General features: G+C 39.5%; 1 protein-coding gene and 1 long non-coding RNA gene across 4 annotated transcripts in view; one reads left to right on the plus strand and one right to left on the minus strand.

Moving 5' to 3' along the window:
- The window catches only part of LOC142666386 (uncharacterized), a 155,313-nt gene extending 144,798 nt beyond the window's left edge, over nucleotides 1–10,515 (minus strand). For both annotated transcript variants that reach the window (XR_012851675.1, XR_012851674.1), the window contains exons 1-3: nucleotides 9,736–10,515; nucleotides 8,505–8,618; nucleotides 8,045–8,209 (exon numbers count right to left, since the gene is read on the minus strand). This is a non-coding gene — a long non-coding RNA (uncharacterized LOC142666386). The remainder of the gene's footprint in view (nucleotides 1–8,044; nucleotides 8,210–8,504; nucleotides 8,619–9,735) is intronic.
- Nucleotides 10,516–10,975: 460 nt separating this feature from the next.
- Nucleotides 10,976–16,547, plus strand: LOC142666839 (uncharacterized). 2 transcript variants are annotated; one of them, XR_012851741.1, is made up of 2 exons: nucleotides 10,976–11,521; nucleotides 15,306–16,547. XR_012851741.1 is itself a non-coding variant. In XM_075847056.1 (2 exons), coding segments are annotated over exons 1-2 (855 nt in total). In that variant the 5' UTR covers nucleotides 12,023–12,047; the 3' UTR covers nucleotides 15,307–16,547. The 2 variants fall into 2 exon arrangements, 1 of the variants encoding a protein (XP_075703171.1); XM_075847056.1 differs by lacking the exon at nucleotides 10,976–11,521 and adding an exon at nucleotides 12,023–12,901.
- The last annotated feature ends 695 nt before the right edge of the window (nucleotides 16,548–17,242 follow it).

A 17,242-nucleotide genomic window follows, 5' to 3' on the forward strand; every position in this document is an offset into this window, starting at 1 on the left:
TGGGCCTCAATATTGGTCCCTGTATTGAGATTAGTGGAGTGGAGGTCACTTGAAGGTTTCTGTATCTCCAGTACATATCAATGGAGAGACGACCGAGTATCAGAGCCAGAACCTACGATGGGGAATTAGGGACCCCCTTTAAACTGTAATAGTAAAAGTTTTCATATAAACATAGAGGGGATGGAAATAAAACCAAAAGGAATAAATATATGTATGTACATGTCAGTGTGATACTATATGTTTGTGTTTGTACACATTTTTTCCAGTTTGCCAAGAATTCTAACCGATTTGTTTATTTGTCAATAAACTGGAAATATACAGTGAGAATAATAGCATTTTTCAGCTGTAATTTTGGTCCATATTCTGAAAAAGATCTAGTTGTCTCGATCATAACGTGTAAAATATATGAAATGCCAGGTTATTCAACATTGCAGAATATTTTACCGGTTGTCCTGTACACAATCCAGGCGCCGTGTCGCATTTGCAGAACCCTGAGGTACCAGTACAGAGAAAACCCCTGTGAAGTGACTCCATTTGGGATACTACCTCAAGGAATTCATCTAGGGTTATATTAAGAATTTGGACCCACAGGTTTTTTTCTGAATTGAATAGAATTGGGCAGTGAAAATTAAAAAAAAATTTTTTTCCAATAAAATGTAGTGTTAGCTCAAATTTTAAATTTTTATGAAATATAAAAGGAGAAAAAGCACCCCAACATCAGTAAAGTAATTTCTTCCAAGTACGACAATACTACATACGTGGCCATAAACTTCTGTTTGGACACACGGCAGGGCTCAGAATGGAGGGAGCACAATTTGGCTTTTGGAGAGTAGATTTTGCTGGATTGGTTTTTGTATGCCATGCCGCATTTTCAGAGCTCCTGAGATACCAAAACAGTGGAAACCTCCCAAAAGTGACTCCATTTGGGAAACTGCACCCCTTAAGGACCTTAAATCTAGCGGTATAATGAAAATTTTGACCCCCCCAAAGTTTTTTTGCTGAATTGATTCGAATTGGGCCATGAAAATGAAAAATTTAAGGAGTTGACCGGGCACAGGGCGGTTTTTCATACTGATGACCTATCCACAGGATAGGTCATCAGCATATAATTGACGGGGGTCTGACACCCGGACCCCAAACCGATCAGCTGTTATGGCTGCTTCCGGCACCAAACGTCCGTATCGGAAACAGACGGCTCCAGTCACAGTATTGTGGCTATGCTGCAATACTACAGCCCAGCTCCTATTCTAGTGAATAGGAGCAGAGCTGCAGTACTGCAGCACAGCCGCTATACAGTGTACGGAGCTCATCTACATGACATCCGGTGCCCGGAAGCTGCCGGAACAGCTCATCGGTGCGGGCTCCAGGTGTCAGACCACCACCGATCATATACTGATGACCTTTAATTTTTTTCCAATAACGTAGTTTCAACGCCAATTTTTTTATTATCACAAGGAATAAAAGGAAAAAAAGCCCCTTAACATTTGTAAAGCAATGTCTCCCGAGTACAGCAATACCCCATATGTGGTCATAAACCAGTGTTTGGACACATGGGAGGGCTCAGAAGGGAAGGAGCGCAATTTGATGTATGGAGCAGATCTTTTGCTGGAATTGCTTGCGGACACCATGCCACATGTGCAAAACCCTTGACCTACCAAAACAAACGTGACCCCAAGGCATTCATTTAGGGGTTGAGTGAGCATGTTTACCCCACAGGTGTAAATTTGGGTACAGTGGATGCTGCAGAGTGAAAATGGCAATTTTTCCATAGATATGCCATTTCAGTGCCCAGTATATTGTGCCACCATGAAAAGACAGCTCTCTAATTATTATGCTGTGTTTCCTGGTCTTATAAACACCCTACATGTGGCCGTAATATTTTGCCTCCACATATGACAGGGCTCAGGAGGGAAAGAGCACTGTGCGCATTTCAGGCCTAATTTGGCAATTTACAAAGTAAGTGGTTCACAATTGCAGAGGCTCGGAGGTCAAATAATAAAAAAAAAAAAGAGAAATTACGCAATTTTGGAAATTACACCCCTAAAAGCATTTCTCAAGGGGTGTAGTGAGCCTTTAGACCCCACAGAGGTTATTGAGAAATTAATGCGCATCGGATGGTGCAAAGTGAAAATTGCAATTTTTCTACTGTTGTGCCTATTCACCGCACAACATGTTGTGCCCAGCTTGTGCCATACATGTGGAAAAAATCTACTGTTTGGGCACACTGTAGGGCTTAGAAGGGAGGGAGCGCCATTTGGCTTTTGCAGTACATTTTGCTTGGTGGTTGTTCTGTTTGGAGTTTTACTGGTATTTCAGTTTATAATGTGGGGGCATATGTAATCTGGGCAGAGTACATCAGGGCATAATAAGAGGATATAATAATGATGTCAATAATAAAACTATCCATAGATACGTGGTACGCTGTGAAGCAATCCGTTGTGCATAGACCAGTGTCGTACTGATAAACTTTGTCCCTTCTTATCCCACTTTTGGAACACTGCACCTTTTTGGGACTTTTCCTCCTTTGTATGTTGGGAAACTTTGCTGGGAAAGTGTTGCCCTGGTATAATACGGGCGCCCTCGCTTCCAGCAGATGTGCTATGTCCCTCCCCTTCCTGGTCCCCAAATACTAGTGTCTTGATAACCACTTCTTGAAACTGAAGGAATGCTCACCTATGGCCTGCACATCAGGATGTTTTTTCATCCCCGCCTTACTAGAGCCATAAAAAAAAAATTCCATCCGCGTAGACGGATGGGGGCTTTTTTTGCAGGACGAGCTATACTTTTTTGGTACTATTTTCGGTAGCATGCGACTTTTTATTCCATTTTTTGGGAGGCAAGGTGACCAAAAAACAACGATTCTGGCATTGTTTTTTATTTAATTTTTTCTTACGGCGTTCACTGTGCGTGACAAATGACATGTTAACTTTTTTCAGCGGGTCAGTACTTTTATGGCTATACCAAATTTATAGAGTTTTTGTATGTTTTACTACAGGAAGGATGTTGGCCTGTACATCAGGATGTTTGATGTTTTTTTTCTCCACGACTCACTTGAGCCATAACATATTTTTTTTCGGTCGATGGAGCTGTGTTAGGGCTTGCGGGACAAGCTGCAGAATATATTGGTATCAATTTGCGACACGTGACTTTTTGTTTCGTTTTTGGAAGAGAAAAAGACAAAAAAAACTGGAAATCTTTTTTATATATTTTTTTTTGCCGCTTACTGTGCGCCATAAATTACGTTAACTTTATTTTGCGGGATGATACGATTACGGTGACACCAAATTTCTATAATTTTTTTTATGTATTGCAGCTTTTGCACAATAAAATCACATTTTTTTTAAAAAAACAACCAAAAACATTTGTTTTCTGTGTCGCCATATTCTAAGAGCCATAACTTTTTTATTTTTGCGTTGACAAAGCTGTGTTTTGCAGGACGGGCTGTCATTTTTATTGGTACTATTTTGGTGTAAATCTGACTTTTTATTCAATTTTTTGGTGTTGTTTTTCATATTTTTTCTTACAGAATTCACCGTGCAGGATAAATTACATAATAGCTGACTTTGTTACGGACGTGGAGATATCAATTATGTATAATAAATATTTATTTTTTATCTTGAAACATTTAGCAAAACCAGGCTCAGTAAATATATGCAGTATGATAACCAAGCTCAGTACATATATAATACCGCACATAAATAATAATGCCATGCACTGTGCCCCTGTATGTAATATTGCCACACACGGTGTCCCACACTGAAAAAAACACTGCCACACACAGTTCCTCCTGAATATAATGCCACACACCGTGCCCTCTGAATAAAATAAATAGTGCAAGCTGTGTACTCGCAATAAAATAATGCCACATATAGTGCCCCTGAATAAAATTAAGCTACACATCTTCAATAAAATAATGATATAGATAATATGCATTCCTTTTATACATCTGTAATTTGTATTTGGTGTTTGTTTTATTCTTATAAATTTTTCCTGTATTACATTATATCACATTGGTCACTCATTGGTGTTGATACTAAGTATCTCTGGAATGTGGAGTGCTATTTCCAAAATCACATTCCCTATATGTACTTAGAAGATATTGGCTGTAGAACACAAAAATATGCCCCAGAATGTAATGTCCATTCTCCAGCTGACTCTGAAGACCTCGAGGAATGCTTGGAATGGGCATCTGCCACGGTATATCATGTATTTCAATGTTTGGAGTGGGACACTTTATTTACTTTAGAGATATAGCTCAGCTCCTGTCATCTTGTTTTTCAATATTCTATTTACCCATTATCTACCCAGGTAAAAGAGGCTGGCTGACCACCAATAATGGCAGCCACTATACTTACTAAAGTGTCTGTTAGCCAGCTTTTCACAGAAACTAAATTCCCATAACTTCTCCCTAGCTCTTACACCCCTGAGGTGTATGTGTCAGTCTTCACTGTAGTTCTGGTATTCTATTCATAAATCATGAGATCAGGATGAATAATGTTATACCACCGATCAGCCATAACATTCAAACAATTGAAAGGTAAAGTAAATAACATGGATTATCTTATGACAATATCGTCAAATTACTTTGACGTGTTGACTGCTGTAAAAATTGGCAAGTGTGAGGCTCAAAGCGACTTTGACAAGGGTCAAATTGTTATGGGTAGACGACTGGGTGAAAGCATCTCCAAAACCTCATGTCTTGTGGGATGTTCCCAGTATACAGTGGTTAGTACTTAAAGGAACAGTGTCACCAACATTTTTTTTTTTATATCAGTTTTATGTTAGGGTTTTATTAAAAACGTTTATATTTATTTGTGTGTTTGTGTGTTACTTTTTTCTATTTTTACACTTTTTCTTCCCTATGGGGGCTGCAATTTTTTTTTCCATTTCTGTATGTGTCGATTAATGACACATACAGACATGGAATACGGCAGCTCCAGTCCCATAGGGAATGCGAATGGGGCCCGTTCCATCCACTATCGTGTACGCCGTGTGTGTGGGAACGGCGCATGCGCCGCTCCCACACAGTCCAATTTGAAATGCGCGCCGTCCGGCGCCATTTTCCTGTGGACCGGAAGTCACGGCCGGACAGTAAGATTACTACTTCCGGTCGCGGCTTCCGGACTTGTGCACATGGAGCAGCGGCAGCAGACGGAGCGGACGGACCGGAGGGAGCGGCGGCGACTGGAGCAGGTAAAGGATTTCTATGTATGTTTGTGTTTCAGTGTGTTTACTACTGTATGTAAACCTACTACACTGTGTGTCAGCTCAAAAAATGGCGACACACAGTGTAGGAGGTTAGACCATTCAAACCCCTCGTTTCTCCCGGCACTAGCTAGGATAAAGGAGGGGGGATTCTGAGAGCTCACTAGAGCAAGGGATTTTTTCCCAATTTTGCAGCATAAAGCAATGTGGTTGCTTTACCACATGCAATGCTGCAATTTTGGGAATTGCTCCATCTAGTGACCAGTGCTGGGAAATATTATAAATTGAATCCAATTTATAATATTTCCTGACTCGTGAAAAAAATAAAAAAAATTAGAACAATGTTTAATCACCTATACACTAATTGTTTAACTAAAAAAAAAAAAACATGTTTTGCTGGCAACACATTCCCTTTAAAGAGGCTCTGTCACCAGATTCTCAAATCCCTATCTCCTATTGCATGTGATCGGCGCTGCAATGTAGATAACAGTAAAGTTTTGTTTTTTTTTAAACGTTCATTTTTGGCCAAGTTATGAGCTATTTTATATATATGCAAATGAGCTTTGAAATGGACAACTGGGCGTGTTTTTATACGTATGTCCAACTGGGCGTGTATTGTGTTTTTAACTGGGCGTGTTTACTTGTGTTACTAGCTGGGCGTTGTGGAGAGAAGTGTATGATGCTGACGAATCAGTGACCAATCAGCATCATGCACTCCTCTCCATTCATTTACACAGCACATAGTGTTCTTACTAGAACGATGTGCAGCCACATACACAAGTGTCCTGATAATGAATACACATGATCTCCAGCCTGGACGTCATGTGTATTCAGAATCCTGACACTTCTGAATCTTTTCTGTGAGATTTCCAGCAAGGGAAACGAAATCTCGTTTACCTCGTAATCTCGCAAGATAACGCGCGGCTTGCTGGAATCTCACAGAAAAGATTCAGAAGTGTCAGGATTCTGAGTACACATGACGTCCAGGCTGGAGATCATGTGTATTCATTATCAGGACACTTGTGTATGTGGCTGCACATCGTTCTAGTAAGAACACTATGTGATGTGTAAATGAATGGAGAGGAGTGCATGATGCTGATTGGTCACGGATTCGTCAGCATCATACACTTCTCTCCACAACGCCCAGCTAGTAACACAAGTAAACACGCCCAGTTAAAAACACAATACACGCCCAGTTGGACATACGAATAAAAACACGCCCAGTTGTCCGTTTCAAAGCTCATTTGCATATATATAAAATAATAGCTCATAACTTGGCCAAAAATGAACGTTTAAAAAAAAAAAAAAAGTTACTGTTCTCTACATTGCAGCGCCGATCACATGCAATAGGAGATAGGGATTTGAGAATCTGGTGACAGAGCCTCTTTAACTGTGGCGTAAATATCGCCATATGAATAGCCATAGAAGCTGTTACAGGGCCTGAGGACTCAGGGGCTTCGGGACCACATTTAAGTATATCTGTGTCCTCAGAACTTAGATAAAGTTTAATACAATTGTGGAGCTGGAAGTCCTCAGCTCCCTGCTCCACCATTCACTCTGGGACCAACTCTGATGCAAGCTGAGTCGAGACGCAGACTGCACGAAACTTCACAGGCCAGAAGAGACCTGGTCCTTGCATCGTGGGAACAAGATTAGCTGAGTATTACTTTATGGGGCACTATTTTTGTGTGGGGAGACACTAAGGTGCATCTTACTGTGTGGGGGATACGGGAATGCTCTGGCCAGATGAGGCCTACTCGGTTTGTCATGGGAACGAGACTAGATGAGTATTACTTCAAGGGGCACTATTTCTGTGTGGGGAGGCACTATTTCTGTGTGGGGAGGCACCATACTGTGTCGGAGAACAAAGGAAGCATTACTACTGTGGGGGTGCACTAAGGTGGCGGCACTAAGGAGGCAAAACTACTGTGTGGAGAGGCATTAAAGAGTCATTATACTCTGTGGGGGGCACTAAAGGGACATTTTAACTGTAAAGGAGCACAAAGTGGGCCTCATTACCATGAGAGAGTCACAAAGCGGGCATCCTACTGTGTTGGGACACTAAGGAGTAGGTGATAATTGTCGATTCGGGTACAACCTCAACTGTTACTTTATTCCTAAACCTGTAAGGGTACACTTGGTAGTCTAGTTGTATATTTTTTTATGTGACTCAGCAGGAAAGTGTTTCCTTGCCTTAATTTCACATGGACCTGGTAAATGTTCATGCTTGAGGGGGGGCCATTCAAAAGTTTGCTATGTTACGCCCCTGGTACCTACCAAAACTAGGACAACCAGTTAAAAGGCTATGTAAATGTTTGAATGTGTATTGGTGTGTGTTAATAAACTTTGTAAATACATTTTATTAACAAATATTTAAACTTTTTAAGATACAGCTGCTCTATATTCTCTATACAGAGCAGCTGTATCAAGCGCTATTCACTGAATCCGTCAGTCCCGCGGACCCGACGGGTTCAGTGACAGCGGGTCATGCGTGTCTCTGACACACAGGATCCACCTGTAATCTATTGCATCTAAGTTATGAACTTACATGTGATAGTGAACAGGTGGATACTGCGTGTCACTGAACCAGTCAGGTCTGCGGGACTGATAGATTCAGTGAATAGCGCTAGATACACATTTTTATTAAAAAATAAACAAAAGACTTTCAAACATTGTAGACACTGAACCGTTTAGGGAACGTGTCAGGGACTGCAAGAGTTAATTATAAAGGAGTTAACTTATATAAAAAAAAACAAGAACGAGGATTGGTTTACAAGTGGTAAGAGGGGCATGGTAAAGGTAATAAAAGTCAGGGGTCATGGGCAGAACGCCCTCTTACCTTCGGCTACAGCGTGTGGTACACCCTTCAGTTGGAGCTGGAAGATCTTGAGCCCTCCATTTTACTTCTTGCCTTGGTGGACGTCCTATTCTCCAGATGGCTGAGGATCTCCTGCGCCAGGTTGCACAGCGGGTGGCCTCAGAAGGGACTTCCTGGCTGGAATCCCTGTTGGCGAGTGGAAGAAGGGAATCGATGAATCTGGTCGTGGAACCCGAGGTAGGCCGCAGAGCGTAATTCGCCCCCTGCCCGTTTGAGCCCCAGCACAGTTCATCCCCATGGTAGTGCTGTGTGTTCTGCGCCGCCGCGTGCGGCTGGGATCAGCACAGGCAGGGCCGGCTCCAGGTTTATGTGGGCCCTTGGGTGACAGAACCTTAGTGGGCCCCTTTGCGGTGCAACTCGAGCGGTGGCAGTATAAAGGCAGAAACATAATGCCAGAAGGCTGTAACCATGGATCACTTACCATTCACATGTAAGTCATGGGCCAATGAATCCAGATGGTGCCATTTCTGCGATGTGTAAATCTTGATGTACCTGTTACATGGAGGTTGTTATTTCTGGAAGAGTATTTCAGTACCTGGAGGAATTGGAGGTAAACGTAATTTTGATAAACTGCCCCTACCAATACCACCTATACTGTGCCTTACAGGGCACCAACCCCCCAAAAAAGGCGACCTTTAAGAAAATAGTTATGGTTCAGTTTTAGTGCCACCTTTCTACTCCCTACACAGTAATACCTCCCTATGTGTGCTCCCACACAGTAGTAATGTCCCATTTTTGCCCCTAAAGAATAGTAGTTCTCTTTCGTGCTCCCATATATTAGTTGTGTCCTTATATATTAGTAAGGCGTCCTTTCTGTCCCTATATATTTTTTAGGTCTCCTTTGTGCCCCGATATATTAGTTACGCCAAGGGGCGCTGCTAGTGTCTTAAAAGATATGGGGCACAAGCCCTGAGACATATATTTACCCCCCAAAACAAAAATAAAACTTTTACATACATATCGGAGATAGAATATCTATAAGACCAAGGCTCCTAAAGCTTCACCACTGGATAGAATTGGATGAATTGTCTCAGCAGACAGTATCATACATGATAGGCTTATCAGATACATGGCCCCAGCAGATAGTGTCACACATAATAGGCTTAGATACATGGCCCAAGCAGACAGTATCACACATGATAGGCTTAGATACATGGCCCAGCAGACAGTATCACACATGATAGACTTATATACAGGGCCCCAGCAGTAAGTATCCTTGTACCAACATATGTCCACCCCTAAAAAAGATGTATGTGTGTGTATATATTATATATAGCAAAAGAAAATTTGCAGCACTCCAACATGAAAAAAATGGTGGTTTATTCAATCCAAAATAACAGCAACGTTTCAATCCTACAATAGGATCTTTATCAAGCCTAGTGACACATCTACTCAGCAAGTATTTATATGTTTGAGACTCTTTTACATAATTAGTCTCATTATAAAACAATCAAATGTAAAGTGTATGAAAACAAACATCATAAATTGTGTACGGTATCATCATAAACATAGACATGATACAGAAAATACAGAAGTGTGTATGTGACATCGTGATTAACAATACATAATAACAAAAACATTAAAAACAACTGATTACATTATAATCATTTATGCAGCAGTGGTGTAAAATCTATTGGTATATCGTCACTCACCAATCAGAACTTCAGACTCAACTACTCCATTCAAGTGTGTTGCAGCACTCTGCTTCATCCCTCGTGGTAATTGAAATTTGACACATCAGTGTAATCCCCCGAGGCGGAAATAGTTCATCACTCCGCAGCAGAGAGCATAGATCGCATCCATATGATGTAATGCGTGTCAATGCGTTCCACTGAGCCGCCCCGTGTATCATGGCATCATGAGTTGCTAAGCAACTGCTGTAACATTATTATAGATATCATTTGACCCAGCTATGTCAGTCAAAAAGTCATGAATGTAAAAAATACAGATATATTAGTAAATGCTCCCTATAGTAAGTGATGGAGATATTAGGAATATCTAAAAGTAGCTTAATGTCGGCTTTTAAAGACGATCCACACGTGGGTTCAAAGACCTCTGTATACAACCAAGTACTCAGAACGATCTTGTTCCCAGAGTTATGGGACCACATAGACACGTCTTCACGTGTCCAGGATGTCACATTATCCTCATACGTGTAACGGACCCATATTATCACACTAGTGATATGATATATCATAAGACAAAAAAAAGTGCATGAGAATCCCTCTCAATTTTAATATCTCTCTATCACTTTGAAACCTAATAGGAGACTAGAAACAATTCAAATAATAAATATATTTTATTGATGCAATAAGACTTGATGCATTGAACATAGCCCCGTCAAATATCACAGTACAACAACATTGAAAAATAATTAAAGAAGTTCCGAAGTTCTGTTGGGAGTGGTATTCCAATCTAAAAAAATACAAAACATAATTGTTTTTAGTATTTATAAGACATTGACAGTAAATATGAGATATAGATATTGATATTGATGTGTCAACAATCATCTTACTGAAGAGAACATCAAGAGAACACAAAGGGGCGGAACTCATAAGGCAATTCTATCTACAACAAATTCTACATTAAGACCACAAGGTTTTAAGGAGTTCAGTAAAAATATCCATCTTAATTCTTTTTTGTGTAAAACCAGATGGCGATCACCGCCAAATTGTAATGGAGGAACATGGTCCAGAATCATAAATGTTAGATCCCTTTCATTGTGACCATGTTCCGAAAAATGTTTAGCCACAGGTAAATCAAGTTTCTTTTTACGTATAGAGAAACGGTGATTATATATTTATTATTTGAATTGTTTCTAGTCTCCTATTAGGTTTCAAAGTGATAGAGAGATATTAAAATTGAGAGGGATTCTCATGCATTCTTTTGTCTTATGATATATCATATCACTAGTGTGATAATATGGGTCCGTTACACGTATGAGGATAATGTGACATCCTGGACACGTGAAGACGTGACTATGTGGTCCCATAACTCTGGGAACAAGATCGTTCTGAGTACTTGGTTGTATACAGAGGTCTTTGAACCCACGTGTGGATCGTCTTTAAAAGCCGACATTAAGCTACTTTTAGATATTCCTAATATCTCCATCACTTACTATAGGGAGCATTTACTAATATATCTGTATTTTTTACATTCATGACTTTTTGACTGACATAGCTGGGTCAAATGATATCTATAATAATGTTACAGCAGTTGCTTAGCAACTCATGATGCCATGATACACGGGGCGGCTCAGTGGAACGCATTGACACGCATTACATCATATGGATGCGATCTATGCTCTCTGCTGCGGAGTGATGAACTACTTCCGCCTCGGGGGATTACACTGATGTGTCAAATTTCAATTACCACGAGGGATGCAGCAGAGTGCTGCAACACACTTGAATGGAGTAGTTGAGTCTGAAGTTCTGATTGGTGAGTGACGATATACCAATAGATTTTACACCACTGCTGCATAAATGATTATAATGTAATCAGTTGTTTTTAATGTTTTTGTTATTATGTATTGTTAATCACGATGTCACATACACACTTCTGTATTTTCTGTATCATGTCTATGTTTATGATGATACCGTACACAATTTATGATGTTTGTTTTCATACACTTTACATTTGATTGTTTTATAATGAGACTAATTATGTAAAAGAGTCTCAAACATATAAATACTTGCTGAGTAGATGTGTCACTAGGCTTGATAAAGATCCTATTGTAGGATTGAAACGTTGCTGTTATTTTGGATTGAATAAACCACCATTTTTTTCATGTTGGAGTGCTGCAAATTTTCTTTTGCTATACATTATTATACGTCCGAGGATCGGGACGTTTTTGCCTGGCACCTGGTCGATTATTCCTATGTGAGTGCTGCTGTCTTCTTGTGTGCTATATTTGGATTCCATTAGCTTGCACCACGTTTTTTCAACCATCATTTACTCGTTTAATATGGAGCAGGTCAATATACCTGCTGGGAATGTTTCATCCAATACTGCTGCTGTTTTTACTGAAGAGGACATTGAAAGAATCCTGAGTGGAGCGGAGGGTGATGTGTCATTTTTAAGTGTTCCTTCTATTACTGACATCAAGAGAAATCTGGAATTTGAGTCACGACGTCTGATTAATGTTGAATTACATCTACTCACATTGGGACAATACTATAGAAACAACATGATCCCACGGGGGATGAGAATTTTACTTAAACCAACGATGCATATGCAACACGAAGAGTTCAGGAATAAAAATGAGCAACTCGCTAGCAAATATGCCTTGGAAACTATATTACTTAATATGGATTTTTTGCAGAGAGATCTGAGATCTTTAAGGGTGAAAGCACTAGATTTGGAGAACACACTTAAAACGTTGGTGCAAACTGATGATTTTAATATACACATGGAGAAATTACGTATGACGCTCAATAAAGTGAGGATGGATATAGAAGAAACCAAAAAGAAGAAATGGTTCCGTGATCAAACAGATTATTCCATGGGACGTGTTTACACATGGGACAATTCTCTCAATTATGCTGATGGAGCCTTCAGACGTGACAACAAAAGAAGCAATGAACCGGCTTTCAATAAAAGCGATTCCCGTAATCAATTCCATACTAAGAAATATCCTCCAAGTAATAATGAAGATTTTTTAGATTCCAGTCCACTGGACAAATCAAAAAGAAGAAAACCAGACGAGCAGGTCGTAGGAGAAGTAGAGGAAGGAAGAACCCGTTTTCAAAAATCTACTCATCAGAAAGGGCAGAAACCGGTGCAGGACAGCACCAAGAGGACTCTGCCCAAACCACAGTGGTAAATATTTCTCAACATCAATTGTCTCATACACAATTACAATTATTATCTAAAGGGTTGTCATTTTGCCCTAATCAGCATATTGATTGGTTTCAATTAGAGTTGGATATTTACAGTTTTGTTAGAGCTGTTAAATTGAAGGTTTGGTTTGAAACACAACCGGTTAATCCAGTAATACAGGATACCCTTCCGATACTATCACTTAAAAAACTGGGGTTATTTAATAAGAGTGTGTTCCAACCTCCTATAACATCACATGCGATAGAAACCTTTAGAGAACTAGTACAGAAAGACATTGCTTTACTTAGGTCTCAAACGAGTGAATTGAGCTTTAAACAGCCTAATATGACTACTCTGGACATGGTGGCATTAGATGAGTTGATCCATAACCATGATCTCACTATAAAACCTGCTGATAAGGGTGGAGCAATCGTGGTTATGGATTCAGATATGTACTTGAGAGAATGTTATAGACAACTAGCAGATACCAATGTATATAGAGTACTAAAAAATGATCCTAGACATGATATTTCAAAAAGAATTACTTCACTTATTAAAATAGCTCTAGATGAAGATGTAATTGATCAAATGCTACATAAATTTCTCACTGTTGAATTTCCTGTCACTCCTTGCTTATATATATTACCAAAAATCCACAAAGATTTAATGAACCCACCAGGTCGCCCTATTGTATCTGGCAGGGGTTCACTAACAAGTAACATCTCTATCTTTGTGGACAAAGTGCTGAGAAATTTTGCTATTAACTCCAAATCTTATATTAGAGACACCACTGATTTTCTACAAAAATTAAAATCTATAAAACTACCAGAGGGGTCCATTTTGGTCTCCTTTGATGTCACATCTCTTTATACCTCGATTGATCACAACAAGGGTCTTGATGCTGTACGACGTAAATTATTGACTTCTGACTATGACAATGCTACTTGTGAGTTTATTATTTCATTAGTGGAACTTATTTTGACATCTAACTATTTCATATTTAAAGAGAGTTATTATATACAGTTGAAAGGAACGGCCATGGGGTCTAACATGGCTCCTACGTACGCCAACATTTTCATGGACAACATTGAGGAGGTGTCGGTCTATGTATCCCACCACTTCTCACATGTTTTGAAGTGGTGGCGTTACATAGATGACATCTTCCTCATTTGGACTGACACTGTTACTACATTAATGGATTTTCACAGGTTTCTTAATTCAATAGATGATGAGATTCAATTTACGATGAAACATTCTATGGATAATATCCAATTCTTGGATGTTACTGTATCTATTGTGGATAATATAATCAGAACTAAAATGTACACGAAAGAGACCGATAGGAACACTCTGCTACGATTTGATAGTTGCCATCCGAGAAATATGGTAAGGTCTTTGCCGTATAGCCAAATGATTAGGGCCAAACGTAATACCGACAGACAGGAGGATCTTGACATATCTTTAGACACTATGGTTAGCAACTTTTTACAAAGGGGTTACCCCAAAACATTACTGTGGACACATAGAATAAAGATTGATAATGTAGCGAGGGACAGTTTATTGCAGTCTAAAAAACCGTCAGCGCATGGAAAACGGAAACGTATTCCATTTATCTCTACTTATAATGATAGGAGTGGAGACATTTCCAAAATTATGAATAGACATTGGCCAATTATCAGCAATAGTTTTGGACACATTGATGTATTGAATAATAATCCACTCATGTCTTATAGACGCCCACAAAATCTTCGAGATAGACTGGTGAAAACCAGAATGCCAGATCATAAGAAAACGACACAACCTATTTTTAAACCACTAAAACCTGGCAACATTCCATGTTACAGATGTGTCAATTGTGCTTTGATGTGCAAAGGGGAATTTTTTAGACATCCGTTGACTGGACAACAGTTTAAAATGAAACACAATTTCACCTGTGATTCAGAGTGGGTCATATATGTGCTATGGTGTCCTTGTGGCCTCCTATATGTGGGTGAAACCACCTGTTCCTTTAAAACTCGTCTAAACAATCACCGTTTCTCTATACGTAAAAAGAAACTTGATTTACCTGTGGCTAAACATTTTTCGGAACATGGTCACAATGAAAGGGATCTAACATTTATGATTCTGGACCATGTTCCTCCATTACAATTTGGCGGTGATCGCCATCTGGTTTTACACAAAAAAGAATTAAGATGGATATTTTTACTGAACTCCTTAAAACCTTGTGGTCTTAATGTAGAATTTGTTGTAGATAGAATTGCCTTATGAGTTCCGCCCCTTTGTGTTCTCTTGATGTTCTCTTCAGTAAGATGATTGTTGACACATCAATATCAATATCTATATCTCATATTTACTGTCAATGTCTTATAAATACTAAAAACAATTATGTTTTGTATTTTTTTAGATTGGAATACCACTCCCAACAGAACTTCGGAACTTCTTTAATTATTTTTCAATGTTGTTGTACTGTGATATTTGACGGGGCTATGTTCAATGCATCAAGTCTTATTGCATCAATAAAATATATTTATTATTTGAATTGTTTCTAGTCTCCTATTAGGTTTCAAAGTGATAGAGAGATATTAAAATTGAGAGGGATTCTCATGCACTTTTTTTTGTCTTATGATATATCATATCACTAGTGTGATAATATGGGTCCGTTACACGTATGAGGATAATGTGACATCCTGGACACGTGAAGACGTGTCTATGTGGTCCCATAACTCTGGGAACAAGATCGTTCTGAGTACTTGGTTGTATACAGAGGTCTTTGAACCCACGTGTGGATCGTCTTTAAAAGCCGACATTAAGCTACTTTTAGATATTCCTAATATCTCCATCACTTACTATAGGGAGCATTTACTAATATATCTGTATTTTTTACATTCATGACTTTTTGACTGACATAGCTGGGTCAAATGATATCTATAATAATGTTACAGCAGTTGCTTAGCAACTCATGATGCCATGATACACGGGGCGGCTCAGTGGAACGCATTGACACGCATTACATCATATGGATGCGATCTATGCTCTCTGCTGCGGAGTGATGAACTATTTCCGCCTCGGGGGATTACACTGATGTGTCAAATTTCAATTACCACGAGGGATGAAGCAGAGTGCTGCAACACACTTGAATGGAGTAGTTGAGTCTGAAGTTCTGATTGGTGAGTGACGATATACCAATAGATTTTACACCACTGCTGCATAAATGATTATAATGTAATCAGTTGTTTTTAATGTTTTTGTTATTATGTATTGTTAATCACGATGTCACATACACACTTCTGTATTTTCTGTATCATGTCTATGTTTATGATGATACCGTACACAATTTATGATGTTTGTTTTCATACACTTTACATTTGATTGTTTTATAATGAGACTAATTATGTAAAAGAGTCTCAAACATATAAATACTTGCTGAGTAGATGTGTCACTAGGCTTGATAAAGATCCTATTGTAGGATTGAAACGTTGCTGTTATTTTGGATTGAATAAACCACCATTTTTTTCATGTTGGAGTGCTGCAAATTTTCTTTTGCTATACATTATTATACGTCCGAGGATCGGGACGTTTTTGCCTGGCACCTGGTCGATTATTCCTATGTGAGTGCTGCTGTCTTCTTGTGTGCTATATATATATATATATATATATATATATATATATATATATATATAAAAAGGTTGAAGAAAAAAGCAGCACTTCATATTAGTATATGTTGGTGCCACGCGATCCCGTGCTGCGGTCATTTCTGCATATTTCTGAGTAAACCCGACGGCCATGGACGCTACAAACACAAAAAAAAATTTGCAAAACTTGTAGTAGGCTTAGATACAGAGCCCATGTGTGATACTGTCTGTTGGACCACGAATCTAAGCCTACCACAAGGTAGGCTTAGATACATGGCCCCAGCAGACAGTAATCTTATACTGAATAAGATTACTGTCTGCTGGGGCCCTGCATCTAAGCCGAACATGGGGTAGGCTTAGATACAGGGCCCATCAGACAGCATCATACATGGCCATACATACATGCCCCCATATAGAAGAAGTTAGTCCGTTGCCTGTGCTCCTATAGAAAAGCTAATCCCCCAGTTTGGTGCCTTTGCTCCAATAAAAATAATTTAAAAAAACTCACCTAACACGTTCCCACGACGAGCTGAACGGTCCCGTCACTGCCTTCCTACTGCTACTTGGCGCCACTCGCATCCACAATAACAAAGCCTGATTACGTAATCTGCGCCACAACTCATTGTTATTGTGGATGCGAGCGGCACCAAGTACCAGTAAGAAGGCAGTGACGGGATCGTTCAGCTCGTCGTGGGAACGTGTTAGGTGA

Source organism: Rhinoderma darwinii, chromosome 13 (assembly GCF_050947455.1).
Source record: "Rhinoderma darwinii isolate aRhiDar2 chromosome 13, aRhiDar2.hap1, whole genome shotgun sequence".
Taxonomy (NCBI): Eukaryota; Metazoa; Chordata; class Amphibia; order Anura; family Rhinodermatidae; genus Rhinoderma; species Rhinoderma darwinii.